Source organism: Cheilinus undulatus, linkage group 1 (genome assembly GCF_018320785.1).
Source record: "Cheilinus undulatus linkage group 1, ASM1832078v1, whole genome shotgun sequence".
Lineage (NCBI taxonomy): Eukaryota > Metazoa > Chordata > Actinopteri > Labriformes > Labridae > Cheilinus > Cheilinus undulatus.
Genome location: NC_054865.1, coordinates 56,568,030 through 56,595,869, shown reverse-complemented (window position 1 = coordinate 56,595,869; position 27,840 = coordinate 56,568,030). Strand labels below are relative to the sequence as shown.

The window sequence follows — 27,840 nt, the reverse complement described above, 5'->3', positions numbered from 1 at the left end:
CCCAGCATGCCATTGTTTAACTTTTTTTCAATACAATTTAGATAAAACCTTCAGTCCAGCAACTTCTCAAACAAGAAGCAATCAAGTATAGTTTTTTAATGTGCTTTTTCTCAACAGTTTTCCACGTAAGTCACTTCAAGCGAGAATATTTCCCTTTCTGAGAATCTACAAAGATGTGTTTCCTCCATGTGTTTTTGGCCAATCATGACAGTTTCTCAGTAATGGACATCATGAGGGGTCCAGAAATGTGTAGATAAAATATTTCAATTGGCCCCTTGTGGCTGGCTGCAGTACAGGTGATAGAGGCTGATCTCAAAAGGCTAAATGTTCTGTTAAAGGACATACAATTTTACAAGAATATGTTAATCTGACAGAAATATTGATTTTATTGTAGTTAAGGTGCAGTTTTAGTTAGAGTGGAGGGAATTAGGAACAGTTTTAAATACTATGGCACCAAAACTTCAGGTATCTTATAGAAAGCTGCAGATGTAGATGCTTTTAATCTTTCATCATTACAATGACCCAACACATCCATCCAAATGTAAAAAAGAACAGCTTTACCAGAGGAAGATCAAAGTTTCGGAACGGCCTAGCCAGAGCTCAGACCTGAAACCCTCCGTGGGGTGACCTAAAGGGGGCTGTGCTGAAGATATGTCCTCATAATCTGACAGACTTTGAGCATTTTTTGAAGGAAGAGTGGACAAATTCTGCCAAGTCAAGATAGGTTATGCTAATAAACTCCTACCCAAGACTGAATACTGCACTAACATAACAAGATGCTTCAATAAAATATTAATATTAGTGTGTGTGTATTTATGCAACCAGGTTTAATTATTTATAATTAATTCCTCCCAAAGATTTTGGTTGTTTTTAATTGAACTGCGTATGTTTTAGGTTAAATCAAATGGGGAAATGGTTCGACAATGACTGGCCTATTTTTTTACTCTACAAAATGTGGCATTTTAACAGGGGTGTGTAAATCTTAAGTTTGAAGTTAAACCTTTTTTTTAAATTATCTTCCCTGGTGCAACACCTTGCACGTTATAAGTGTGAAAACACCATCATAAGTTAGAAGTTGCATGCTGGGATTTAAGAACTTTGATTATAATGTTTTTGTAAAATGAGAAAGCTCAGAGATAACACATCATACAGGACTCTTATTGAAGAATAGAATCGTCATCAGGAGATTAAAGGAGGAAAAATGAAATGTGCAAAAGTGTCACTCTTACCAGATGTAAAATTTCAAACATAACATGGGGTAGTGGTGAGATACATACTGGCTTGTCAGGTCAGAGGAATAAGATGTATTCTTACTTGTTTTATAGCTTGAGCTATTCTGGAGCCGATCTTCTCCAGTGTCCACCCTCCACTGCGTGACTGCAGTATCTGTAAGATGGAATAACTATAATGATCATCCATTCTTCATTACAATTCCATAGAGGAAAAATACTTCAAAAATAACTCGGGGTAGTTCTTTAATCACACTGCAGATGTCATCTGTCTATGTCCAGGATTTCTCTATTCAAATCACACACAAATCTAAACAAACAGAGGGAGATACCTGGAAGGCAAAGGGATCTGGCAGCTCCTTTTCTTCCAGAGGCCAGTCTAGTGAGGCAGGAAGGAGGGCTGAATATGGTTGGGGTACGGGACCACAGTTTGGCTCAGCTACTGTCTGAGGAGGGCTGCTGCTCCCGTAGAGGACAGTTGCCACAGGGCTGTGTGTAAACAATTAGAAAGCTTTCACTCACAAGTCATTTGTAAATGGAAAGTTCTAATATGCAAATCTGGACCCACGAACTTAATCTGTTCTTTCTTTGCTTTTTGCATGCTGCAGTCTTAAAGATCATTCTGAGGGACTTGAAACTCAAGAGGAGAGGAGTGAGGCTTTCCCCACATAATAACACTTAACGAAAACCAACCTGAGGCCCTGAGTTTCGAGTGGAAGGTAGAAGGTTGGCAGCAGGTGGGAAGGGGGAACACTTGGGTATTCATGTGTACAGTCAGTCCTCTGAGGCCACAACATCCTCTGTATATCCTGCAGCCAAAACACATTATTAACACATTAATGCAGAAAAATTATAACATGAATGGATTCCTTCCCATAGTGAATTACCTAGCCAATAAAAAAGAATACAATGTCGTTTAAACAAAACAAGAGAGACACAGAAGAGCAGACAAAAGCAGAAAAGCATTTTTTTGCATAACAAGATTGCAAAATTTAAAACAAATAAATAAAAAGATTGAAGTTCAAAATAGCTTCAAAGTTAACACTAACCCCACTATAATCAAGCCAGCAGGTCATCCTGTTTAGACAGTTTTTTTCATCAGTTATCAAGAATATCCAGGCAGGCAAGAAGATGCAGCAAATCACTCTCAAGAAGATTTTTATAGCTATGATTAGGGCTGGGCAATATATTGAGTTTTAAGACATACTTACATATGTTCAATTTATATACAGGCTAAGAAAATATTGCTTTTGCTGATTTGGAAAAAAACAGATACCAGGCTGAACGCTCAGTTAAAATGTAGTTTTTGACCTTAAAAGTTTAGCGTAAATGGGGAATAAATACATCAATCATAAAAATCAAATTTTAACAATAACTTTATAATACCAGGGCAAGAAAAATTGTACTTAAAGACAAATATTGGATAATTTATTGATTCAAAATATCAACTAATGCCCCAAAATGCAGCAAATTCCTGCACAAATGTCTGGATTATGCAAATATGTTGCCAACATTTGGAAAAGTGGGTGGAATGGGCAAGTCAGACAACTCAGCACACCAGTCCCACTGGTTGACCCTTTCATCCCCAGGCCCTTTTCAGTGTTAAAGCTTGAAAATGACATACCCAAATACAACTGAGTATTTCTCTGAAACTACAAAGTCAACTTAAATAAGCTTGGCACCAATGTAAAGATTCTTTACAGATTTTAGCAGACGTGTAGACGATGGACTATGAGACTGCCTTTTAAAGGTTTTTGTCAGAGGAGAGCTAGCCCCAGATATGGGGCCTCTAGGGATGAAATGGTTAAAGCTATGCCTGTAGATCTCTTTCAAGTTTCTCTAGTTTTTCCTAACAAATTTTGACAGCCTCAATATATGGAAATGTTGCCTGTTTTTTGTGAAACTGAGATAATGTGCAGTTTGTCTGCAATATATGCTGCTTAAAAACAACTGATGCAATGGTACCCTTAAGGATTCAATTTTGTTTGATTTTTACATCAATCATTTCAACATTAAAAGTCCTGCTATGGTGAGAACTGTTTATAATTTATTTACATAAAAAAGTATAAAATACACATCATGTATCCCTTTAACTGAAAAAATAAGACATGTTTTTGGCCCATACTGCCTAGCTATAACTGGGATTGCCATGAGAAATTATTCTACATATGTTCATGCCCAAGGTTTTTGTTTCTTCACTAGTATTTGGCTCTCATCTAATTCAACCATATAAATTAAGAAAATTCAGTCTTTCACAGCAGCATAACTTTGTTTGTAGACTTTTCTGAGTATCCATCAGCTTTAGAATGGTATAATTTTTCCTTTTTCTCATTTGCTAACTCAACAAGCTTGACTACAACTCTGAGAAACAATAAAAAAATCTAACATAATTCTCAGGCTTGCCTGTGTATGATCCTGCTGACTGCCCCACAGAGCAGTAGCAGGGTCCTGGTCTCCAGACACAGAGGGATGAAGCTGGGGGCTGGCTGCTGTTTGGTTGGAGTTGCGCTCCGACACAAGCGCGACACTTGATGCAACAGACACTTCTTCACCAAACTACGGTCAAAGAGAGAAATAGATAACACTATGATATTTGATAAATATTCCCTGCGAAAAGACAGGGTTCTTTTAAGATACAGCAAATTTAAAAATGCTTGCCTCCATGGCTTTTAGGATTTAGGAAAGAAACATGAATTTCCCTCTGGAATAGCTGAAAAGACTTACTTGGACATAGTGAACATGCTCAAACAGATCCCCACGATGATAGCGCACAGGAAGGTCAAAGGGACAGTAGAGGCTGCGCTGCTGCTGACCCAGGCGACACATCTGATGATTTCCTACACCACATAATGACACAAAATATTCAGGTGCTACTCCACACAGTCAAAACAAGAGATGTATATAGTGTGAATACTAGTGAAGAAGATGAAGGCTTGAATTTCGTAAAATAATGTGCATCTTATCCTAGGACTCATAATAAGCTTGGTTGATACAATCAGACTGATCAAAATGTCTCACCACTGCTGTAAAGATGCTAACATGCAGTTACAGGGTACATGCAGAAAACCTTGTATCAAATGTTATACTTTTTAAGACCTTCTTTTAATATACGTTAAGATCCTATTGCATCTTCAATTTCTAACCAGCTACACTGGTGACACAGTTGTGTGCATGTTTTCTGTAGATTGTAAGATACAAATGTGACAATGTGTGGTATGAAAATATAAAGCCTTATTTGAAATGCTAGCAGTGCTAGCATTAACAGACTCTGTGTTAGTATTACAGGCAGTAGCTCCTTTTAATTTGCAGAATCCTGCTAACAAGCATCTGCCTCAGCCTCATCTCCAACACCTTCTCCTCCAACCACTTTCAAGAAACTTGCATTTACTCATCATGTGCATGCGCACATCACATATTCAACTCGCGAGCTAGGGACACAGTGAAGCTTTACGGATGCACTGATAGCTCAGTAGGCCAGAATGCAAATAAGTGTGCGGTTGATGTCAGAATTAGTGGAGTTCCACCAGAATTTCACTTGGGATTCAATCTAAATAGAAAAACAAAAGTAGAAACGCTCTTTAGACTGATAGAAAAACTGAAAATGGATTCAAAATTTAAAACCTTGGGGCGTAGATGGCATAGAGTTTAGGTCACACCACATGTGCACGGGTTGTCTGCATTCAAGCCCAGCCTGTGGCTCCTTCCCCTACTCTCTCATCCCTGTTTCTAACTCTATCCATTTACTTCCTCTCTAAATAAAGGCATAAAAGGCCCAGAATACATTTTTAAAAATGTAAGAACTTATGGTCTTACATAATTTACATATTTATCAAATGTAATACTTTGTAAGACCTTGTAGACACCTGAATTAGAAAATTTGTTGTTCTACAGAACACTGGACCTTGCATGAACAACAGCCTCCATACGGGGTTTTGACTCAGAAGTCCAACAGCATAAACACTAAGCACAGCAGAACTTCTACTGTCCTCTGCCTTCAGACACCAACATGAGTTAAAGGGGTAGCTTGCATCTCATTTGTAGGAAAAGGAAGGCCTAGGGAATGCAAGAATGTAAAACTGTTCATGTTTTTCCTGATCAACATACTGTTGGTATTGGTAAGGTAAACAGGCTGGTTAGCTCCTTGCTAACTTGTCAGCAACTTGCTAACTGGTTGTAAGTCCAGTAATAACTTGCTAAAACGGGCCATGTTGCCACCTAGTATGCAGAGTCTGATATACTTCTATCAATAGTGATTTCCCCTGCCTTCCTCCTAATATCCTATCCTAATTGAACTACAACCAAAGCTCAACTTTACTATGCACGTAAACAAGCGGTATGTCTGTTCTTTGAAGCAAATGCTTAAGCTTTGCCCTTCTAAGACATTATACAAATACCTTTGCTAGCAGGTTTGTTTGACTCTATCTTCAAGTCAACATGAAACATGTTCTTGTACTACTGAAGTTCATGCCGAATACCAAACATAAAAAGAAAAGGCACACGAGATCTGTTAGAACTGTTCTCAGTTCTCTGTAAATGCCATCTTACCAAGCTGGGCTTCCTTGGCCATCTGGGTCTCATGGATAATGTTGCGCAGGATCTGCTCCTCTTGCAGCAGCTTGTGTTTGTCCAGGGCCTCCTGCTGACGGAGGTAGTGGTCGTGCTGCTTCTGGTACTCCTTTAGCTCATTCAGAGTCCGCTGCAGGGATCTACAATAGCAGAATTAGAAGGGGACTCACTGGACTATTGCAGCGGGAAACTCAACAATAATCCTACAACAAAATATAAAATAAATAAACTTACTATCTGCATAAATATACAAGAAAAAAACAACATTCAATTTCTTTGCATCCCACTGAAGCTTAAAAGATAACAAAAGACACAATACTTGATTTGGAAATAGAATTATGGTCTTAAATTTCCTTACATGCCTATGCAAGTATCCTAGTTTCTCCTGATAGCTGTATGCAATGGGATATGCTTGTAAATGTTTCAACATCATGGTTAATACCTGTAATATTTTGATCTTGTTTACAGTATGCAGCAATCCTGTCGAGACAGCCTGAAGAATGTGTGAGTTTAAGTGCTTGCCTACCTGTGCTGGGCTTCTAGGCGCTGCTCCAGCTTCTGCTGACAGAGCACAGCATGTTTCCTCCTCAGGGCCTGCTCGAAGCCTGGCTGGGCCTGCAGTGCCTGCTCATAACACAGCACTGAGTGGTTGTATTCCCCAAGCATCTGGTGAAACAGTGAAGATGGGAGAGAAAACAAAGAAAACATAGATATACTAGTACACTGATTTGTTTCATGATGAAATCAAGCAGTACCAAATATAGAACAGGCTAAAAACAGACATGAAAGTAAAGAGTTTGTTTATTATTATTATTAAGTCTCTGTTAAAATCCTGTTATTAGCAGGTCTGAAGTGGTAAAGTGATGCACCATTACATAGAGAAAAAAACATCCATGTGACATGGTGGTGTAGGATTTTAATGCTTGTGAGATAAGATATTGATGATAGCTGAAGTATGCCTAATAGGTGTTATGGGAAACGTGAAACTTGACTGAGAGGCTGTGAGATAGTAAAAGTTCTTATCAAGAACTTTGCTACCACTTTAGGCACACCTCACTTCCTGAAATCTGTAATGGGCACAAAAATAACAAGAGCAAACCAGGGCTATTTGGCAAGGGTTCAATTAGAAATGTACCGCTTATCAACACCAATAACTGCTGTGCATTGGGAGAAAAGGATAGCTGAACAGAGGGAGGCCATTACTCTACGTCACTTTTACAACTGACCATGCTTCCTTAGGCCCCGTCCACACGAAGTTGAATTCAGGAGTATACGCAAAAGTTATTTTGTCATATCGGCATTTCATCCACATGGAAACTGCATTTTTGGAGGCTGAAAACGCTACATTTGTGAAACTGGGTCCCAGAGTGAACAAATCTGTAAATGCTTACCATTCTACTCCGTGTGGACAGCCAAGGGCATCTTTCTCGCCCTTACACCATATGGTTGCATGGGCGGGTCCAGCCAAAACAAAAATGGCGGATTACAGGGGTGTGTTCGTGCTACAGAAGCTACTGAGCTCATTGTGGCTTTTACAGCAAAATCTGATGCTCTTTACCACCACAGAGAACAGCAGACTCCAGATGTTCTTACATGTGTCTGTTTACAGCGCAAAAGCTTTATGAGCATGCTCTGTAATCTTGTTCTCTCTTTTTGGTGCATTTCCATGGCAGTGTTACAGTGCCACTGACAGGCTTAGCATATATACTAAAGCATTTTGTTCCTTGCTTATCACGTGTTTATGGAAAATGCTTTCAAAAGGAAACAGAAATATATCCTTTTCATCTCCGTGAGGAAAAGGCATGACTCAGATGGGGTATTTGGCGAAAATCTGTTTAAATAAGGGACATTTGGACTTAGAAAATATCAATACTATTAACTAGAACTACTCTCTTCGCTGCAGGACAGAAAGATATAGAAGATCTTTCATACCATCAGCAATAAGACTATATAATTCTACCATAAACAGATGAGACTCCAGACAAATGAATTTCCCTTCGGGGATAAATAAAGTTATTGTATTGTATTGTAAAGATATACACGTGTAAATCACTGACAGATGTAAACTTTGTTATCAGGGTGCAGGCATCCAGTTGTTTCTCAGTATGTCACAGACCCATTTGCAGAGGTGGAAGAAGTTCAAGACTACTGAACTCAAGTAAAAGTATAGTTAGTTGCTCCTTGGACCCACACGTAAAAAAACGTTATAATTGCTGTCAAAAATTAATATATTTTAATCGTTTTTATTGTCTAAATCCAAACAGAACAGCCGGTCGTGCAAATGTCCCTACCAAAAGACTGTCATATGAACTATTCACAGGTGCTTTCCGTGTTTTTTTTTTTGCTATATGCAAACCAGGTCTGAGCAGCTCCCCTTAAATTTCTTGCCCCCTTCTCCAAAGTAGTCCCAGACCCCAGGTTAGGAACCAATGGACTATTTATATCTTTCAGTCCATGCTGATTGGACTTTACGAGGATTTATCTCCAAGATTAAACATAATCTGCTGTCCTTACATGCTGCCATAATCTGCCTTTTACTTTTATTGGTTTATTGAACTGTAAGGTCTTGACTTTCATGAAACAAATTGGTACAGACATGAAGAAGATGAACAGAATAGAATTTGGATTCTATTTATCACTCACAGAGTGCATGTAGGCTGTGTTATACATATCTGATGTGCTAGCTGGTAAACTGAAAGACGTTAACAATACAAATACCAATATTTCTATAAATATTAGCAGAGGACCTTATCTGTCCATGGTGAACATCATCTATAAATGACTAAAACATCAGCAGATTTTAGCTGAATAAAATCTGTTTATTGCTGACTTCCTGCTAATGCAGTTTTTCACACTCATTGGCTATAACTGCAGCAACTCCCGACTACTGTGACATGATCACATGCACAAGGTATATTTATAAAAAATAACATTAGAGTTCACTGGCTAAAAGAGTACAAGTGGACTAAAAAGGCTTGTTTGGTGAGCTTTTATTCATGTGCATTAAACCCATTTCAGTTAAGGCAATTATCACTTCCTGAAACTTCTTTTTATAAACTTGCTTTTATGCCATCCTGTCTTCTTATTTCCTTTTTAAACTTATTACTTTTTTTGCCTTTCTTTTTTCCTCTTATTCTTATAACTGCATTTATCTCATATTAATGTAGAAGTAGTGCAGTGAAAGAACTTCTGTTCAACTTACAGCGTAAATGTTGCCTAAAGTGTAGTGGCTGGTGAACAGATCTGAGGTAAGGTCCAGGGCAGCGTGGGCGAGAATAGCAGCATCTGCTGAGAAGTGGGCGCGGTGCAGGATGTTGGCCATGTTGACCAGGGCGACATCCTTGTGCTGCCTACATGTACAATACAAACAGACACAGAGTGTGAATGGGAACATCTGTGACCAGTCTCTTCCAATAAACAGTCTGGTATTGCTCTCAGATCGGCATGACAGTACCTTGGGGAGAAATGCAGAGCGCGCACCACACAGTCCACTGCCCTCTGAGGCTCATTCTTCATCCGCCAGTAAAATGACGCCATATTGTAGAGCACCCAGGACGATGAGTTCTGGGAATACAATAATGAATATGCACACACATTTAAAATTCCAAAGAACTGAAGGACAACTTGTAAGCTTCTGTAGGTTTCTCCAAACTGGAGTTACTTTATTTTTCATACACCTCTAATAAGGCTGTCCTTCTGATACTCTGAATTTGTTTAGGCTGGGACTTATAATGAAGACTACTTCAAAATACTGGTCTTATTAACCCTTCTTCAAAACTACACAGATGCTAACAAGAGAGGATGAGAGATATTAACACATTTAGATGTGCAAAATTGTTTTGGCGGGCTTGCATTTTCCATTCCAACAAAAGAATGTTTTTCTAACACATGCTCCTGTAGAACATCTACATGGAAACAATATTCTTAAAAAGGCAGAGCTTACCCTTAGTAACCCTTGATGGATACGATGGCCCACTTCATCAACACTGCGGCCCAGTTTATGAGACAATGAACTAAAAATGGGATCCTCCTTAGAAAGCAGTGGGGAGGTCAGGTTGGCCCTCTCCTGCACACCCTGGAAGAGACAGCAGCAAGGAGTCACTCACTAGATATTAAAGCTTAAAGACTCATTCAAACATAAATAACACACTTCTATTGTTGACATAGTGGGCATTATCTCAGCTGTGTTACATGTGTGCCAGAGAAAGCAAAGCACACCAACCCTCAGAGTAAACAGGGTAAATGTTACTGTAACTCTACAAGCAAATATTACATGCTGGTTATCCTTGTTAAATGTGGTGAGACAAAAAAGGAAAGAGTGAATGAAATGTGGCAGAATGATCCAGGCTTCTACTCTGACCATAAAGAGCCACTTTATCTGCCTCGTCATAAAACTACCACTGCCCTTTAATCTTTACCCTACAGCCTGATAAGAAACAATGCTTTTCAGCTTCAGTACAGACTTACATCAAGTTGTTCTTGAGATCCACAGTACAGACACAGTAAAGTGAACTTGCATTTCTCCACAGGGAATTAAAAAGGGTCATATAGTAAACACAGGGTTTCTGCACACTTGTCAAACTACATTTCACTTTTCACAAAGAAAAAGTAAAACCAATTCTGCACCTTGGTACACTGGTGCTTTTCAGATTTTGTGTGACTCACCGGCTTTGATTCCCATTTGTCTGAAATTCAGTAATATGAAGTTGCCCGATAATGATTCCATGCATTTTTCATCTCAGATGAAAATTTCCTTGAACTTGCATTCTCCATTTTTCATCCCATTATCTCTCTGCTATCCATGTTTTTTGATTGATGTTGTAAAATCTGACAATTTTCAAATGAAAGAGCAAATTCACACAAAAAACATAATGCTGACTAAACACTGTGGATGTTAAGAAACTACAAATTTCAAGCAAAGTGCCTTCTAGAATATAAGGCCTCTCACAGGTAAAAATACGGACTTTACTATTTGTTGATCTCAAATTAAAAGTACCTTTTTAATAATATTTTAGCTTTAAGGTTCTGCAGCAAGATTATTATGGTTAACCATAACTAACTAAACAACTAAAACTAAAATTAAAAAAATCATTTATTTAACAAAAACTAAATCAAAACTAAGCTTTACAAAAAAAATGAAAATTAACTGAAACTGTATAGTGCACGTACAAAACTAAACAAAATAAAATAAAATAAAAATAGAGGCAAAATATCCCTAGTTTTAGTCTTTGACACAACCATACTGAGTGGCAAGGACACCCAAGTCTGGGGAGTATAAAATGGCCTGATCTGATTGGTTAAGACTTCATACAGTGGTAGTTTTATGTCTGGAGCTGTATTCAAACATCATCATTAAGTAAATAAATTGATAAGTGAAGAGTAGCCTGTTTGAATATGTTTTTAAAGATGCAATATGCTCACTCACCCCCGGCATCCATCCGTAAAAACTAAAACTAACAGTAAAACTAATAAAAACTAAACTAAAATGAAGCATTTTTGCAAACTAAACTAAACTAACCTAAACTAACAAACCAGCAGTCAAAACTAATAAAAATTAAACTGAAATCGAACACAGAAAGTGAAAACGAAATAAAAATAGAAATAAGTGAAAAACCCAAAACTATTATAGCTATAAAACTATAACCCTTCTCTGCAGGAGCCTTAAAAACAAGTCTTTGTATTAATGTTGTAATATTAAAAAAAAAAAGTCATAAACTGAGATAAAAGATTATAAAAAATGGAAATAACACCATTTTCTCTCTCAGCTGTATATTCTGCCTACAAAGTGCAGTCAGTCAGCTGCCATGCTGTCTCTGCTCAACAGGTTCTTATCCTGCTGATGTTTACAGATGTTGTTTCAACTTGTGCTTCAATGATTGCTCCACGACGCACAGTTTACTATAAGAATCTGACTGTGGTATTAGGGTTACTTTCACTATTACTTTCTTTAACTGTTTGAAGAGATATTGGTTTTCTCAACAGATGGAGGCAAAAGGAGTCAAAATTATAGTGACAGGATAAACAGGGGATCAGCAGACTGAGATGGCAAAATTAGAGACACGTAGCAGCATTTAACACTGGAAAATCTCACAACCAGATTTATATGTTCAGGCTGATGGCTTCAACTTTGCCAGATGTGTTGCTGTCAAGCTTGTATTGGTCAACAGTTGTTTTTTAATGCATGGAATCAAACTGCTGCTTAAACATTGATAATACACAAGCTCAAAAAATCTAAATACATGCCAGAACCCTAGGAAAATTTCCAGAAAATATTTTATGTTATCTATTTTGAGAGTTTATAAAAGATATTATATCCATATGTTACCACTAAATGCAGCTGTGACTTGTTCTTGTATCGATTTTCTTTAAGGGACAGAAACAATACTTGTGAAAAAAAACAGAAAAAGAGCTAAAACAACAAAAACAATTAGTTCCAAAGTTAGGCAGAACAGAGCCAAAAAACTCCCACAAGAAACTATTTCTGTTTTCAACTTTGTAGTGGAAAGTTGGCAGAACTTTTCTGAATTTAATCAAAAACAGGCATGTTAGAATCCAGGCAGGATTCCTCAGTTTATATCAAAACCAGCTTCATGATCAGAAAACCACAGCACTGGGTTTCTATTCATCGACATCTACAGCATCTTCTGTGTTTACTTCTCACTGTATTTTGTCTAAAATGGTTTTGGACTTCTCTGTCTGTATTCAGTTAATATACGTATAATTACTTAATAGAAACTGGATTTCACCTTGGCATTAAACAGTTTTTTTTTTCCTCGAAAAGCAAACTTATACTGACCATGATTTATTTATAAAATCTATTAAAAGGGTAAAACATCCGTGGGTTTGTGAATACTTTTATAGGCACAGCAATTATATCTCCAAAGTCTTGTTATAAAATTTGCCAGCAAACATTTTATTCTTGGTAATCAATGCAAGTTTAGCTTGTCCTGTTGGGTAGTTGATGTTTCAGTAAACCCTGTGCAAGATGAGATTTCAAAATAGTTTCTCTACTGCAGATCAAAACACTTAGCATTAACCCTCTATGTCATTAAAGATTATTTTGATATTTTTCCCATAACTTATTTACTGTCTGTATGCAACTGCTCTTACGTGAATGAACCTTTTTCCAGCAAAAAGCTCTGTAAAGCTACAGAGCATTTAATACAGTCCAGTCAGGTATAAGGAGTATTGCTGAAGTCTATTCAAACATAACTGTTTTTGTTTTACCAGAAAAGTTTTTAAATCACAATAAATTTTAACGTAGAAGTACACGAGGAAAGACTGTATACCTCAATGTATCCCCCTCTCAAAACAGAGGTGTTGATCAGCTTACTTCTTATTCAGTTCTTCAAAAAAATATTGATAGGATTGGTTTTACTCACCCTGAGATGCTGGAAAGCATGGATACTGTAAGGCAGTTCAAACACCTTCGCACAGTCAGGTTTTTCTAGATCTGGGGGAAGTGCTGATCGGGAGTCCACATAGTCTTCAGGACTATTAGAAGAGAGAATAAAAAACATTTTAAGATGCATATTATAGGATAATTTTAAATAGAATTTAACTTGGGTTGTGTCAGAAGATATCCACTTATTCCCTACTCCCTATCCACTAAGTAGCTAAAGGAAATTATAAATCTGGACACGATCTCAGCAGCCAAAAATTATGCTTTTGCCGTCACATTATCGAAGTATTCACCAACAAAGGCCAAAACGTTCAATGATAAATTACAGAAGGATTTAACAGATAACAAATATCATACTGAATATATTTAAAAAATGCTGGTTAACAAAAATAAATGAAAAATACTGTGAGTTTTTAGCAAAATATTGAAATAGTTGATGCAGCTCCTCCTTTATTTGTGCAAACAAACAGTCTCATGTCTGTCATCATCATGAAGAAAAATGCCAATCCATTGTAAATCATTTGTGGATTATTAATTCAGGTTATGAATTCTGGTAAAATGCCTTTTAAGTATTGAAACTCAAGCGTGTTTGAGTTCTGAAGTCATGTTGATTGTGCTCCTTGTCCAAGTATCATGCAGAGAAATCTAGTGCTGAATGATTCGCAGGCTGGCTACCAGCTGATCGCAGCTGGGGTATGACTTTCGTGTTAACGTTTCATCAGTTTTAGATAGAATGAGCTAACTATTTTTACTCGTATTGCAAATGTGACGTCATTTGCTTTGTTTAAGGGCATTAACATTTTTATGTCACTCATTTTGATTAAGAAAAACATACACAAAACTCAAAAAGGAGGATTTTTTTTAAACATCAAAAAAAATTGGCACTTGAAAGTTTGCATAATGTGCATAAAATCTCTGCCACTGATTTCTTAAACTGGTATTTTCACACATTTCAAGTCAAAGAAACATTGCAACTTCTGTGATTTAAAAATTGCAGCAGGCCTTATTACGATTTAATCTAATTTGCGATTAATTGCCCAGCCCTAGAGAAACCACACTTCAAGTTCCCACATGTTAAACCTTTAAATCACAATTCATGATGACATTGCCCATGGGATGTGGCACATTACTGTTCACAGTGTATTAGGCATAATGAGTGCACTATAAAGGGTATAACAAAGTCACTTATAATTCAGACACAGCTATATATCTTGACAGGGTGTGATTTCAGACACAGGCATGGTCATTTAAAGGTGATCTATCCTGTCAAACCATACCTCAATAGGTTTGATTGGATGTTTTGAAATGGTAAAAACACAGATGTCATGATCAATTGCCAGCATATTTTATTGAGGTAAGCTCACCTGATATCTTTGCTTTCCAAGGAAATATAAGTTCCATCATAAAGGTCAAGGTCTCCCAGGGGTACCTTAGCCATAACACAGTCTGCATCCTCTTTGTAATGTCTCTGCTCCAGCCCTGTGTCTCTGTCCTCATTCTCCTCAATGTGAATTTTCTGTGCCACTAGCTGCTTCTGCTCAACAATAAGGAACAAAAAAAAAAAACAGTCAGAAACCAACAGAAACACAAAAAATAGCTGCTGGAAAAATTCATCCAGCTGTGAACTGAGATACTTAATTATTTCTGCATACATGACCATGACATAATGACAGTAATAATTATATCTTTGCCAAGATAACATAATGATTAACCAATGATTAAGCAGATCATAAGAACATATGTGCAAGTAATAAAAAAATAGTGATGCCTATACCTCAAGTTTCTTGAGGTAGTTAACACGAGTCTCTTGTCTCATGAAAATCACAACATCATGCGGATGCTTCAGATTTAATGGTGAGTCAACCTGAAACAACAGAGTGATTAAAAACAAACAATCAGAAACTCTGACACATTATTGTCAGTCTCATTGTGTACCAAAAGATGTATTCTGTACATAAAAAGGAGTAGCAGTAAATTCAAGCTTTGTAAAGTATTTTTTTCAAATGCAGTCTATGCAACTTTGATATCAGATGTGCGAACTCAGCGTATTAGATACCAAATGCCTGACACTTGCACATTAACACAGTATTCCCCTCTACCAGTAAGTCGCAGTTTGGTGGCAGCCTGAGCTAAATATCTGTAAAGTCATTTGTGACAATTGCATAAGTAGTTTACAACACGAATGTTGACACTGGCCTGAAAGACTTTGGTCATCTTGACCTCGAACACCTAACGATAACGCCAGTTTAGATGTGGCTAGAGTCGGCTAACACACTTAGCCACACAAAACGAATTTCAGCATTATCCTTTCGTTGTATGAGACATTACTACTGCTAAAAAACTGTACATATTTAGTCGAAAACACATCAAGAAAGCAAATCACGTTCATTAATGTAACCGTTAATGCTAAATGATAGCTTCACAGGCTAGCCATCTATCGTAAGCGTTAGCAGGTCAGTGAGCTAACGTCAACTGTCATACTTGTTGTTGTATTTTCCCGTCCTCTGTGACGACCCAGTGAGTCGTAGCTCCTCCGGAGTCCACTATGAGAATGCAAAGAAGGATGAAAAGCTTCGCCTGAATTGACGGTTTTCGTGAATAGTTGACACGGCAGGGCAAAAACTCAGGACAGATTTTCCTGAGGTCCGCCATTTTTCTGTCTCTATTTGCTCTGTGGAAACCGTTGCCAACCTCCGGCCGCCAGGCGGCGCTCGCGACCGCAGCTGTCAAAAAACTCAACAGGACGTGTTCGATGACGTATGTAAAATAAGACAGGAAATTCTGTAGAAACGAAAAGTTCGAGACGTTTTGAAAGCGAAGGTAAATGTAATACAGCAATATTATCTGCTGCCACAGATATATTCGGTACTTTCTATCGTAGCTGGCGACGAGGACGTATTTTCTCCGCCTGCCGTTAACCGTTAAGGTCAGTATTATTCCTTCTTTTCTTGCACTGTCTGGTTGCAAAGTTGAAGTTCCGCATCAAGGGGCATGACTTCTCATCAAGTGACAACTGTATATGCTCTATTGTCTTCGGAGGCAAGCTTACATTATACTTTATGGAGTTATTACTCAATGTTAGCTAAACAAGTGCCATTATAATATTCCTGAGTCATGATAATGATAACAACTTGTGATTTAGACTGTGTTGTATCGACGTTTTAGTATGAAGTCACTGCTTCCACACCTTTGACCACAAGACGAGTTAATGATAGGGTTTCCCATGTAAACATGCAGCAATACCACTACGTAATGAATGTATCTGCCCTACTGTTGTTTGAAATTTTAAGTCTATATATTCCTCGAAGGATGTACTTAAACTCACTAAACATGTCAAACTCACTGCAGCGCATGGGAGTGGTCCTCTGTGACCTCACAGTTTTTCATAATTGCACTAATTGACACATTTTACAAGTTCTTCCGACTTTTTCTGTAATCATTGAACACACATCTCAGTTTTTTTTTTAAACACAAAACGTCTCACTTTGGGGTCGAAATCAAACATATCAGAAAAGTTTTGATTTGCCTAACAAACAGTTAAAAGTCAAAATTACAGAGCAGCCATTAAACACTGCGTAGCAAAAATAGAAAACACTGTGGCCAATGATCGCCCTGGGGAAAAGTAAATTTTTGAGACAGTAGGAAGACAATACAAAAGAAGAGTTCATTACAATAAATGATACAGTAGCATAATTGAAATCCAAAATAGACATTTAAAGGACAAAACCTCTTATACTCATTGAGAAGTGAATACGAGAGAAGACAACAAAGTTCCAACGACACAGAACACTCCAGCACAATTCTTCGGCACAAAACAAGATTTGAAGCATTGCTTCAAAACTTTGCGTTACTCGGACCATCATATGTTTGATTCATTATGGCAAACAACAAGATGAAGCTCTGACTTCCAAAAATATTGGAACATTATTGGTATTGCAAGAGCAGAAAATAGTGCGTCAGAGTCCCTGTTTTCTACTTCTGTTTTTGTTTGTTTGTTTCCCCAAAGATAAATATCTACAAATAAGTCATTGTAGTTGCATGTTAGTGGGGGATTTTTATGCCTTTCTTTTCATTTTCATTATTTGAGAAAGAACTTTGTCTATCATTGTTACTTGACTTTAATCAGAAATTTCTGAGGATGTATAAAATGGAATTTTGGCTGAAATCTAATATGTACAGTGGCGTATTGAATTCACTTGAAAATGAAAAAAATCCTCCTGTTTTTACAACACAACTACCACGTTAAAACAGGAATTTATTTATTTTTGACTCTCCTGTTTTTACAAGATACTACCTCCTCTGTTACCATCAAGCATAAAGAGAACAGGTCAAATGAACAGTTAGCTGACACATTTTGGCGTGTAACTATTACCTAAAACACAATAAAAAGCCTACCTTACCTGCATTGACCCCTTACCTCTTATTACTGGCAGATAAATGCAGCAACCAGTCTTGCATGAGAGCGTCAGGGGGAATCCCATTTTTATGAGATAGTATCTTGTAAAAACAGGAAAATCCAAAATAAGTTGTGGTCAAACTTAGTCATATGATTAAATTGCGTTACCATTTTTTAATGCGTTTATATTAACAGGCCTTTTAAAAATATTAATCCAGTGTAGAAATCTGTGATGTAATCTGCAAAATTGAAGTTAACTTGTGAAACTTAAAGAGTTGAAAGACGGAAGAAAATATGATGGGTTCATGTAACCTCAGAAAATTAGATGACTGTATTCTATATATTATGAGGTGTTCAAGTGTCACATAAAAATAGGAAATCAATTTTTGGACGAGAAACTTCCATAAATACAGTGTGAATCTGTGTTTATATTTGAGGGATATAATAGATGTGACAGACTGAATCATAGCTTTTTAACTCAAGCACTACTCAGCTTAGTCCACATTTTTGCTGTCGTTCTGCAGTACTTCTCTTTATGTCTCTTAATAGGGAGGAGGAAGTTAAGATCATTGTTAGCTGAAAGGAGGAAGTTAAAACCATAATTGGTTTGAGTGAGTCCTGCTGTGTTTTCAATTTCAAAGAAATCAGAAGCTTGGGCAACACTTGTAGTTTAGAGAACAACTCTTTTTTTTTTTTTTTTTAAACCAGTGAGTTTGGCTTGTGGCCTCCATCTTGGGCATCCATTTCCTCATGGCATACATGTAGCTATAGTTAGTAGTTCCTGTTATGGTATTTTTGATATAGTAAGTTAGTTTTATTCTTTCTAGCATTGTCTTGGGCATGATGTAGCTATTACAAGCAGTAGTGTGAAAATGAAGATGCTTTTGATGCCAGAGTTCATATCACTCCAAGACATGGAAAACCTTCTCCACTTTCTTATAGACAAACTCATTGTTCAGTATTGACTTAATGCTTTAGGGGAGGAAATTATCTCTGACGCCAGCTTGGAAAAATAATGATCGTTCCCCTATTGTTTTGATTTTTGGGCCAATCTCGGTCTTTAAATTACCACGCTGTTCTATTCTGCACAGATGGCCTGCTTTGACAGCAGCAAAGGGAGTTTGGAGGAGGACAGCTATGACGGAGCTGTTGGCGGAGAGCTGTCCAGCTGTCAGTTAGCGATGATTGAAAAAGAACGGGAGTCCCTTCTCAGCCCTTCAGAGGGTCCTGGCACCTTCATGAGCAACTCCACAAGTCTTCCAGCTGCTGCCCCCCTCCAGGGCTATGATGTGGAGTTTGATCCACCCCTGGAGAGCAAATATGAGTGCCCTATCTGCCTCATGGCTTTGAGGAATGCCATTCAAACACCCTGTGGTCATCGCTTCTGCAAGAACTGCATTGAGAAGTCCATTCGGTAAGTTATTATACAGCCCTCCTGATAACTTACAACTTCAGTTAATAAAACCATTGTAAACACCAGAATCCTGGTAGATTGTTACAGTGATGTTAGGTTTACTTACAGCATGAAAATAGTAATCTAGGTTATGCTATGTCATCTAGATGTGCCAAATTTTGCAGCGTGTGCTGCTCACATGCCATGCAGAACCTGAGATACTCCCTGTTGAATGTACTTCCTCTTGTTTGACAGAGATACGGGACAGAGGTGCCCTGTCGACAATGAGATGTTGTCAGAGGACCAGCTATTTCCTGATAACTTTGCCAAACGGGAGATCTTATCTCTGACTGTTCGCTGTCCAAACTCTGGGTGTGCTGATAAAATGGAGCTAAGACATTTAGAGGTAAGAATTTCAAAGTCTTTTGACAGTCTTTAGATCTGAATGCACAACAGTAAATAACACAAACTAATCCAGAACTTTGAATGGCCTTCCCTGGTTTACATAAAATTTAAATGGCATTCAATCCCAGTGATATTACTTTGATAGGCTTGTATTAACCATAAATCATCCTGACAAATGTGCAACTGTACTGCAACAATAAATAAATAGATAAATAAAAAATGTGTCTCATGTCACTCAGCCAACTATCATCAGATAGGATATTAACAGCTAAAAGCCTTTCCTGTCACATTATTCCATCCTTCCCATTGTTTTTACAAAAGAGTGAAAACAAAATCGCTGATAGTGGAGTGGCGATACCAGTGACTGACTTAAAGTTAACATTTTACTTTACATATGTGACAATGTATTATATTTATTTACATAGATGTGATATTGAATTTGTCAGAGTCTCTCTGGTGCTTGAACTCCACAAGGACATAGCGCAGTGTTTCCCCTACCATTCTATTAGGGGGGCAGCAGTTGCACACAATTTATTAAGTTCTCGCAACAAGTCTGACACTTGTACTGCAGGAAAATCCTGCTATTCCCCGTATATCAGGCTGCAAAATGACAAACCGGTGGAAGAAATGGTTAAAATCAGCAACAGTTAAGTTCATGTCTGCACCAACTTCATTTGAAAGTTTTTAACAGGAAAGATTCCAACTTGTAGTGGTGTAGCTTTGGAAAATGCAAACCCATGCTCAGGTTCTCTCCTGCTCAAAACTTTCAAATGAAATTTCTCTGCTCTCTCTTTCAGCCCGGTGAGTCTCCATCTGTATAAGTTCTTCTTCGGTGTACTCTGGTTCACAGAAATACCCTCTTGTATCACCAGTAAACGACACATCATCGTCACTCAAATCGAAATTGCTCATATTATCTTTGTTTTAGCTTGGTGTGGTGTTGTTTATCCCTGTAGAAGTCTGCAGACCCACACAACCGATCAGAGGATATCAGTGCGCGGCGGAAGGAGACAAAATGGCGAAAGCTGCATCGTCAGTATTGCCTGACACAGAGGGGTTTTTGGGGAGAAAATGATTTGCTTTGTATGTTTTCAACATCGTGTACAGGCGAGCCAACATGTTTTCTTGACCTCTTTTTATGTAAAACTCATTAAACTACGCAGATAAAACGTTCCCATCTACAGCCACTATGCTGAGCTCGTAATAGCCACAGGATCAACTTTCACAGAAATCACTGAAGGCTAATGCCACTACTATAGTCAAGTACCTCATACAACCCAACTTAAAAAAAATCCCGAAATACCCCTTGAATCCAAACAGTGACCTGATAGCATCTCATATGAGCAGTGATGTATAGCCCTTATTTTATCTAGAAAAAGGGGATAAAGTTGTCTGTAGGCTGTCAGCTTATACTCACATATAGCTGGAGCACTGAGTGACAACAGCAAGCACAGGAATGTTGATGTTGGTACTCATAGAGGATTTTTTATGTTTCTGCAATGGTAAATACACCAATATGTAGAAGCTCTTTAACCCAAATGATATTTTTAATGCTAAAATATAATTATTATTGTTATCCATGAATTTTCAAATTTACTGATTTAGAAAAAAACTGAAAAAATAGTAAAGCACATATATATTTCTTGATTAATATGTCAAATTATAGTTATTTACTTGCATTCCTGAACAGAAAAATTAGTTTTAGAGGTTGAATTTTATGCTTGATTCATTTCTGACTTCTCAGAGAAGCCCAGTGAGCCGGCTCAAATTTGGGTGAATTCAGTTTGAAATCCCTCATTCCTGTTCAAAATGGTAAAAGGTGGAGAGCTCACTGAAACTGAAAGAGTTCACATTAAAGCACGTCATGATGCTGGATGGTCTCTGAGACAAATATGACAGGTGGACTAATAAATTTGTTAAGCACTGTACCTTTGCAAGAGCCACAGTCTAAGTTTTGAAAAAAGGTCAAAATGGGTCAAGGTGGTACTAAAGATAAGTTAAAGGTGGCAAATATGGGCAAAAATGGATGAAATGGGGCAGTTTATGCATGAGATGGCAAAAAAGGACAGAAAGTGACAAAAATGGAGTCATAGGTGGCAACAGTGGTCAAAAAGTGGCAAAAACCAGAATATGGTGGAAAAATGGGCACAAAACAGCCAAGTATGGCAAAATGGGGGGAAGAAGTGTCATTCATTGGCAAAAGGCAACTTGAATGAGTGAAAAGCAGCAAAAAAAAAAAGAAAAAAAAAAACAGAAAAGGTGCAATAATTGCAAATAGCAAAAAGCAGGATAAAAGTGGCAAAAAAATTGCAAAAACCAGATAAAAGTGGCAAAAATGTGCAAAAATCATGTAAAACTGACAAAAAAATGGGCAAAAAGTGGCTAAAAGAAGCTGCAAAATTGGGGTAAAGGCATTATAAAGGGATTTAAAGTGGCAAAAAATTGAAATAAGGGCAATGGAAATATACAGACATATAATAAGGTTCACCATTAAGTTTGACAATTAAAGCCTACTGTACAAGTGTGGGAAACAAACTGATTAAAGTGACTTGCAATGGATAATTTCTGAGGGCAACGTTTCCCTTTTTTAAGGTTTTAGGGGGAATAATATTTCAAATAAAGACATAAAAGAGTCACAAATCATCACAAAAGAGCCACATGTGGCTCTAGAGCCACGCGTTGAGTATCACTGGCTTTGACGTTTAACAGCTGAGTTTGATTTTGAGATTTAATTTGCCTCTTTTTGTGATCTAATGCAAGTTTTGTGGTAAAAAAAAGCATGCCAAGACTCACAATCATCTTGCTGGTGTGCTCACATTTTGACATGATAGAAAATCATCTTTGTGTGGACTAATCTGTAATCAGAAATTATCTACACTCTTTATTTTATTACAAGTTGTGTCCTCAGTGTTTTATATATTCAGTAGAAGAAGTTTTTCTTGAAAGACTGAAAAGTTAGTGGGAAAAACTTAACTGAACTGAAATGAGCTGGTAGGTGTTACATGATGAATCAGCTCATTGTTTCCTGTTTAAAAAAAATGCTTTTTATTTTTCTTAATCCTAATTGAATAAAAAAATGAATCCTACACCGATGATGTCCTCAAACAGGTGGTTGTTGAAGTAATTATAAAGTTGTTCCCTTTTTGTTTATGATTTAATGCCCCCCTACAGATAAAACTAACTATTCTGCCTGAATATGTTGTTCTCCCTCCAGAATCATTTGGCGCAGTGTCAGTTTGCCACTGAGCCGTGCCCACAGTGCCAGCAGTCTGTGAGAAAGAGCCACCTAGAGGAGCACACAACCACTGACTGTCCCAGGAGACCTGTGTCGTGTCCTGATTGTGTTGCAAGCTTTGTTTATGAGGACAGAGAGGTAATGTGCGCTCATTCCTGTGATTGCTTCCTCTGCCTATTTTGCTGGAACAATTACAGTCATAAAAAAATCATACAGCTGTTTTGTTTGTGCTGTGATAATCTGGTTTTGGTTGCTTTTTCAGCTTCATGAAGAACAGTGCCCCTTTGCCAATGTAAGGTGTCAGTACTGCGGGATGGATCTGATCAGAGATCAGGTCAGTGAAGCTCTGTCTGACATGAAAAAAGGCTCTAGGAAATCAAAATACTGTCATCATTGAAAATGTTTAAAGGTGATATAGTTTACCCTTTTAAGACAAGTTTATATCAATTTCAGAGGTCTCCAAAACACGCCTGTGAAGTTTGTTTCTGAAAAACCACTCCAGTATTGGATCTTTATCAGATTTTAAACCATTGCAGTTTTTTAAATATGTTTTGACAAAGAGCGACAGAACTTTACTAACAAAGGGCTGGTAAATTCCTAAGAACCAAAAACTAATGCAATTTTAATTTGGTTCAGACTCATGAAGTCCAGGGCAATCCAGTCTAAACAAACAAGGGCAGTAAATACTAGCTGAGTAAAAGCTGTGACCGGCTATTCATAAGGGGAGCAGTAAGAAGGACATATTGAATAAATACATGTGAATAAAGTTAAGCTAACTTCAGTTTGTTTTGCTTTAGATGGAGTCTCATTGTGACACGGATTGTCCCAAAGCACCCATAGCCTGTAACTTCAGCGCCTTTGGATGTAAAGAGAGGGTAGGTGATCAAATGCAAATATTCAAAATATTGTATGTGGTTAAAAGAAAAATCCTTGCAAACTTGTAGTAAGATTATGTTTGGGGCTGAAGACCAGATGTTACATAAAGACATCTTTGCTTGTGCAGATGCAGCGCCACAACCTGGCCCAGCACATGCAGGAGTTCACACAGATGCACATGCGTTACATGGCTGACTTCCTTCGTGGCCTCACCCTCAATGGTACGTCACCTAAAGCCCTGTGGTCGCTAGGACCTTCTATGTCCACTGAGGATCAAGGAGCTGCAGCATCAGTAGCAGCCTGTAGTGGTCCAAGAGGAGCAGTAAGCTGCAGCACCAACAGTGCCCAAAGCCAGCCCAGCGAGGAGATGCAGAGGATCAGAGACATGGATGGACGGTTGGTGAAGCAGGACCACCAGCTGCGTGAGCTCATCATCTTAAAAGACACCCAGGTAAAAGATGCCTGTGAGCCTCAAAGAGTGATTACGTTAAAGAACCTCTGTGATCCTTTTCCTTCTTTATAATGCAACTATCCTGGTTTCACAGCTGTCAGGTCTTTGTTCTCTATCATATCTATCACACAGAGCAGAAATGTAATAAAGTCACAGCAGGTCAATGACCTGCAATCACAGTTTAGATATATTTACCTTTTCTTGGCACTTCAAAGGATTACATACAGAGCAGGTGTTGCTTTTAAGAGAAAAACCAAAGAATTATGCTCAAGAGAATACCTCTGTATTTTCTAGTTAAGGTTGTAAACATTTTTATTAGACCCAGAGTAAAATATAAAACTTGATGTTTCAGAAAAATAATGCAGTACACAGAACAAATTGTATTCTATAACAAGGGTCACACAAACCCTACATGTCATTTTCCCTGTGCTATTCCCTTGACAATCAGGTAAGAGTTTAGGTCTTTATTCTTTTATTTCACACATAATCTTACATCATTTAGTGAAATCAAATAACTCGTTAATTTCTAAATGCAGTGCAATCACAATAAGTTAATATTTCTGACTGTTAAATATTGATTCTAACTTTATTTAAAGTTTGCAGTACTAGTTTAAAATAGATTGTTTTAAGTCAGCTTTATTTCAGCTGAAAGTGCTTTTTAAAAAAATAAATACATCTTAATGATGTTAACTGCTGTCAGTGCAGATCATCAGCTGATGGAATACATGTACAGAGACGGTTTGAGTCGTAACGCTACGTTAACATGTGACTATATCTAGTCTAGAACAGTTTATACCACAAAAAATGAAAGTTTAGAGCTGTACTGTGAGAATTCGCCGCATTAAAAATAAAGTAAAAGTCCAGCTGGTGTTAAAATCAAGATAGATTAAGTCAGAAATCCGGGGTGCACTGATCTCATTTTAAAATAGTCTACAGCCTGAAGTTGAGCCCGTTCAACAACCACAGAGCGATGTTTTCACAGGTTACCTAATGGAAGACGTAGATTAATAACTAGTTACAGATGAGAATGAACTGTTCAAAGGCTTCATATTCACAAAACTTCAGCATTAATTTAGTTTCTCATCCATTGCAGATAGATCAGGCTGATGTGAGCCTTTGGGCTCTGCTTTGTGTACTTAAAATCATCCAGATAAATGTCAGGAAACTTGATTTGTGGCCAGATACCAATATCCATAGACTAGGAAACAGTTTGGATCTCCATCGAGTCCAAATTTCCTATTTAGGCAGATATTGGTCCATTTTTCAGTCATTTTTGCCCGCTTCTCACAGCACAGACTTCCGTGTTTGAAGCCCAGTGGTAAGCAGATGAGTTGTGTGCTGACGTGACGTCAGTGCAGCCCCTATTGTTGTGTGTGTAGCTCCACCTTTTTGGTATGGTTAGGTAAGATTGGCACCCCTACGGAAGGGTGCCGAAAAGTGGGATTGTACGGGTCAGTTTTTTGGGACCCTTTCTCTATGGAAAAGCCAAAAAAAAAAAAGCGTGCTGTACCGCACCGAACTGAGCTGGACCACTCGGTGGAAACGACCTGTAAGTGTCCCAAAGGCATTCTGAGAAAGCTGTAGATTTAGGTGTGATTGTCAAACAGTTGGAGTGATTTGTTGCAAAAATACGTAGAATGATTGAATACTGTTTATTTAAAACTAAAAATTGTTCAATCAACTCATTAAGACAGAGTTGAAATAGATATTTTGGATTTTTAAGTTAATACATCATTTTTTTTAACCACCTTTTACTGTTTGGTCTGACTGTGCAGTTAAAAAAGTTAAAAGTTCTAAATACTTAATTTCTTTGCAAGTAAACTTCAGTAAATCGAGTTCTTCAACCTTTATGGCCAACATAAGTAAATACAAGTGACAGTAACTGAAAGATGCACACTGAAACAGGAAGTTCTCTTCCATCATGTTGTTTATAATAAGTGTTCATAACAGGTTACAATAAATTTAGTTGGTTCAACTAAAGGTGGCCTTACACCTAAAGACTTTTCCTCAGATTTCAAAGTCACAGACAAAATTCAAAAGTCGGATTAAAATCATGGGAGTCTTGTATACTTGTATACTTCTATAATGTTATCTACCCATTAGTAGGGATCATGTTCTTGTTCTGAGAGTGTTAGATGAATTATCTACTGCAAATATAGGTTGTTTTTAAAAATTAAATGATTACAGTCTCCTGTATGTGAGGAAAAATAATATTGAAACATGTCTATATTAAATGGTTTAAATCTGCATGTGTGTGTTATTGAAAAAAGCTATTCCCACATGATAAATGTATATCTGTGTGTTGGGAATACTAGTAGATCAGAGGTAACAGTGTGTAATCTAGCAGTCAAAATTACCTCACAGTCTTTCTAGTGAGTTTGGAATTCTGGCCTTTCTACATGGATTAAGCATCCACGTAGCAGTTTTTAACTTTATTTACAGTTACAGCTCCCAGGAGAAGTGGTGTAAGCACCTGAAAGCTAATGTTGCATGTCTTCCACAGGCTGGCCAGCTTGCAGAGCTCAGACGTAGAGTGTCAATGCTAGAGGAGACAGTAAAGGAGCTGGAAGCCCAACAGTGCCATGGCATTTTCATCTGGCGCCTTAAAGGTTTCTCCGCCCACTTGCGTAACCAAGAGGCTGGCCAGGCGGTGGTGGAGCACAGTCCTGGCTTCTACACTGGCCGACCAGGCTACAAGCTATGCCTGCGCCTACACCTGCAGACCCCCAACGCCCCACGCTGCTCCAACTTCATCTCACTCTTTGTCCACACCATGCAAGGGGCTTATGACGGGCAGCTGACCTGGCCTTTCCAGGGCACCATCCGCCTTGCCATCTTGGACCAGGGCCCTGAGGGTCAGCACCACATTGAGGTGATGGAAACCAAGCCAGACCTGCAAGCCTTCCAGAAGCCCACCATTCAGCGCAACCCCAAAGGATTTGGCTATGTAACCTTCATGCACCTGCATCAGCTGAGTCAGAAAGCCTTTGTTAAAGATGACACTCTACTTATTCGCTGTGAGGTGACACCACGTTTTGACAGTATGCACCGTGAGGGACCGGCAGTGCAGCCGAGAGGCCCTGAGGCCTCGGTGTGAGGGCCTGAAATCAAACTCCTATCCACTGGAAAATATTTCAAAACTTCAGTGCAGTAAATGTAAGTGTTTGAATATGTGGTCAATTTAGAGTGATGGACAACAGGAGGAAACTGTTCATGTTACCCTTTTAAAATGTGTACACCATGGACATTCTCTATTTATTTTTATGCAAACTTGGAATATGTAATGTGTTTTTTCTTTTGTTTGTGTATCTAACAGTATGTTCCCCTGTCATTAACAGTGAGATGAATGTAATCACCGTTGTGGTACTGATTAGCATTTTAAGTTCTAATGATGTGTATGTAGCCAATAGCCAATATTTGACCATCATAACATAACATGACAAGTTTAAGATATACATATGCTGCTTATATACTGAATATTACTGCAGATGTTTATGGTTGTTGGAGACAGAATTCAATCTTTAGACATTGTAAACTGACACACCAGATAGATTTTTCCACATACCCATGGCATGGGATATATTTCACACTAGGGGTGTGACAAGACGCTTATCTCACAAGACTAGACAAGATTTTACACTTTTTTCTTTAATTTTGGAGAAAAATATATGAGTGGAATATATGTTCTTCATACGGCTGAAAGTCCTATTTGCAAAGCATTCAGGTCTATTCAGAAACGTTTAAACTCCTCTTGCACTCAATAGGCTATCAATGCTTACACACAATTTATCTAACTCTGACTTAAACTTTACATTTTAATGCTCTTCAAATTAGACCTTTCATTTTAATAGTCTACCACATCCTTAGTTTACTACACTATGCACTCA

The 27,840-nt window shown here is 37.9% G+C and overlaps 2 protein-coding genes across 3 annotated transcripts in view; one reads left to right on the top strand and one right to left on the bottom strand.

Moving 5' to 3' along the window:
* The window catches only part of ttc17 (tetratricopeptide repeat domain 17), a 32,706-nt gene extending 16,824 nt beyond the window's left edge, over positions 1-15,882 (bottom strand). Inside the window, exons 1-14 of one of the 2 annotated variants that reach the window (XM_041791614.1) lie at positions 15,679-15,882; positions 14,972-15,061; positions 14,562-14,731; positions 13,178-13,289; positions 9,739-9,870; positions 9,250-9,359; positions 8,998-9,145; positions 6,322-6,461; positions 5,775-5,935; positions 3,954-4,066; positions 3,633-3,785; positions 1,923-2,038; positions 1,562-1,718; positions 1,315-1,386 (exon numbers count right to left, since the gene is read on the bottom strand). In XM_041791614.1, coding sequence (XP_041647548.1) covers positions 1,315-1,386; positions 1,562-1,718; positions 1,923-2,038; positions 3,633-3,785; positions 3,954-4,066; positions 5,775-5,935; positions 6,322-6,461; positions 8,998-9,145; positions 9,250-9,359; positions 9,739-9,870; positions 13,178-13,289; positions 14,562-14,731; positions 14,972-15,061; positions 15,679-15,849 — 1,845 coding nt within the window. In that variant the 5' untranslated portion in view covers positions 15,850-15,882. The remainder of the gene's footprint in view (positions 1-1,314; positions 1,387-1,561; positions 1,719-1,922; positions 2,039-3,632; positions 3,786-3,953; positions 4,067-5,774; positions 5,936-6,321; positions 6,462-8,997; positions 9,146-9,249; positions 9,360-9,738; positions 9,871-13,177; positions 13,290-14,561; positions 14,732-14,971; positions 15,062-15,678) is intronic. The other variant, XM_041791623.1, reaches the window with a different exon arrangement.
* A 95-nt stretch (positions 15,883-15,977) lies between these two features.
* Positions 15,978-27,830, top strand: traf6 (TNF receptor-associated factor 6). Its single transcript, XM_041793559.1, has 8 exons — positions 15,978-16,123; positions 18,685-19,007; positions 19,242-19,392; positions 22,606-22,764; positions 22,889-22,960; positions 23,424-23,501; positions 23,630-23,953; positions 26,457-27,830. Exons 2-8 carry the CDS (start codon positions 18,685-18,687, stop codon positions 27,048-27,050), a joined length of 1,701 nt encoding a protein of 566 aa, XP_041649493.1. The 5' UTR covers positions 15,978-16,123; the 3' UTR covers positions 27,051-27,830.
* The last annotated feature ends 10 nt before the right edge of the window (positions 27,831-27,840 follow it).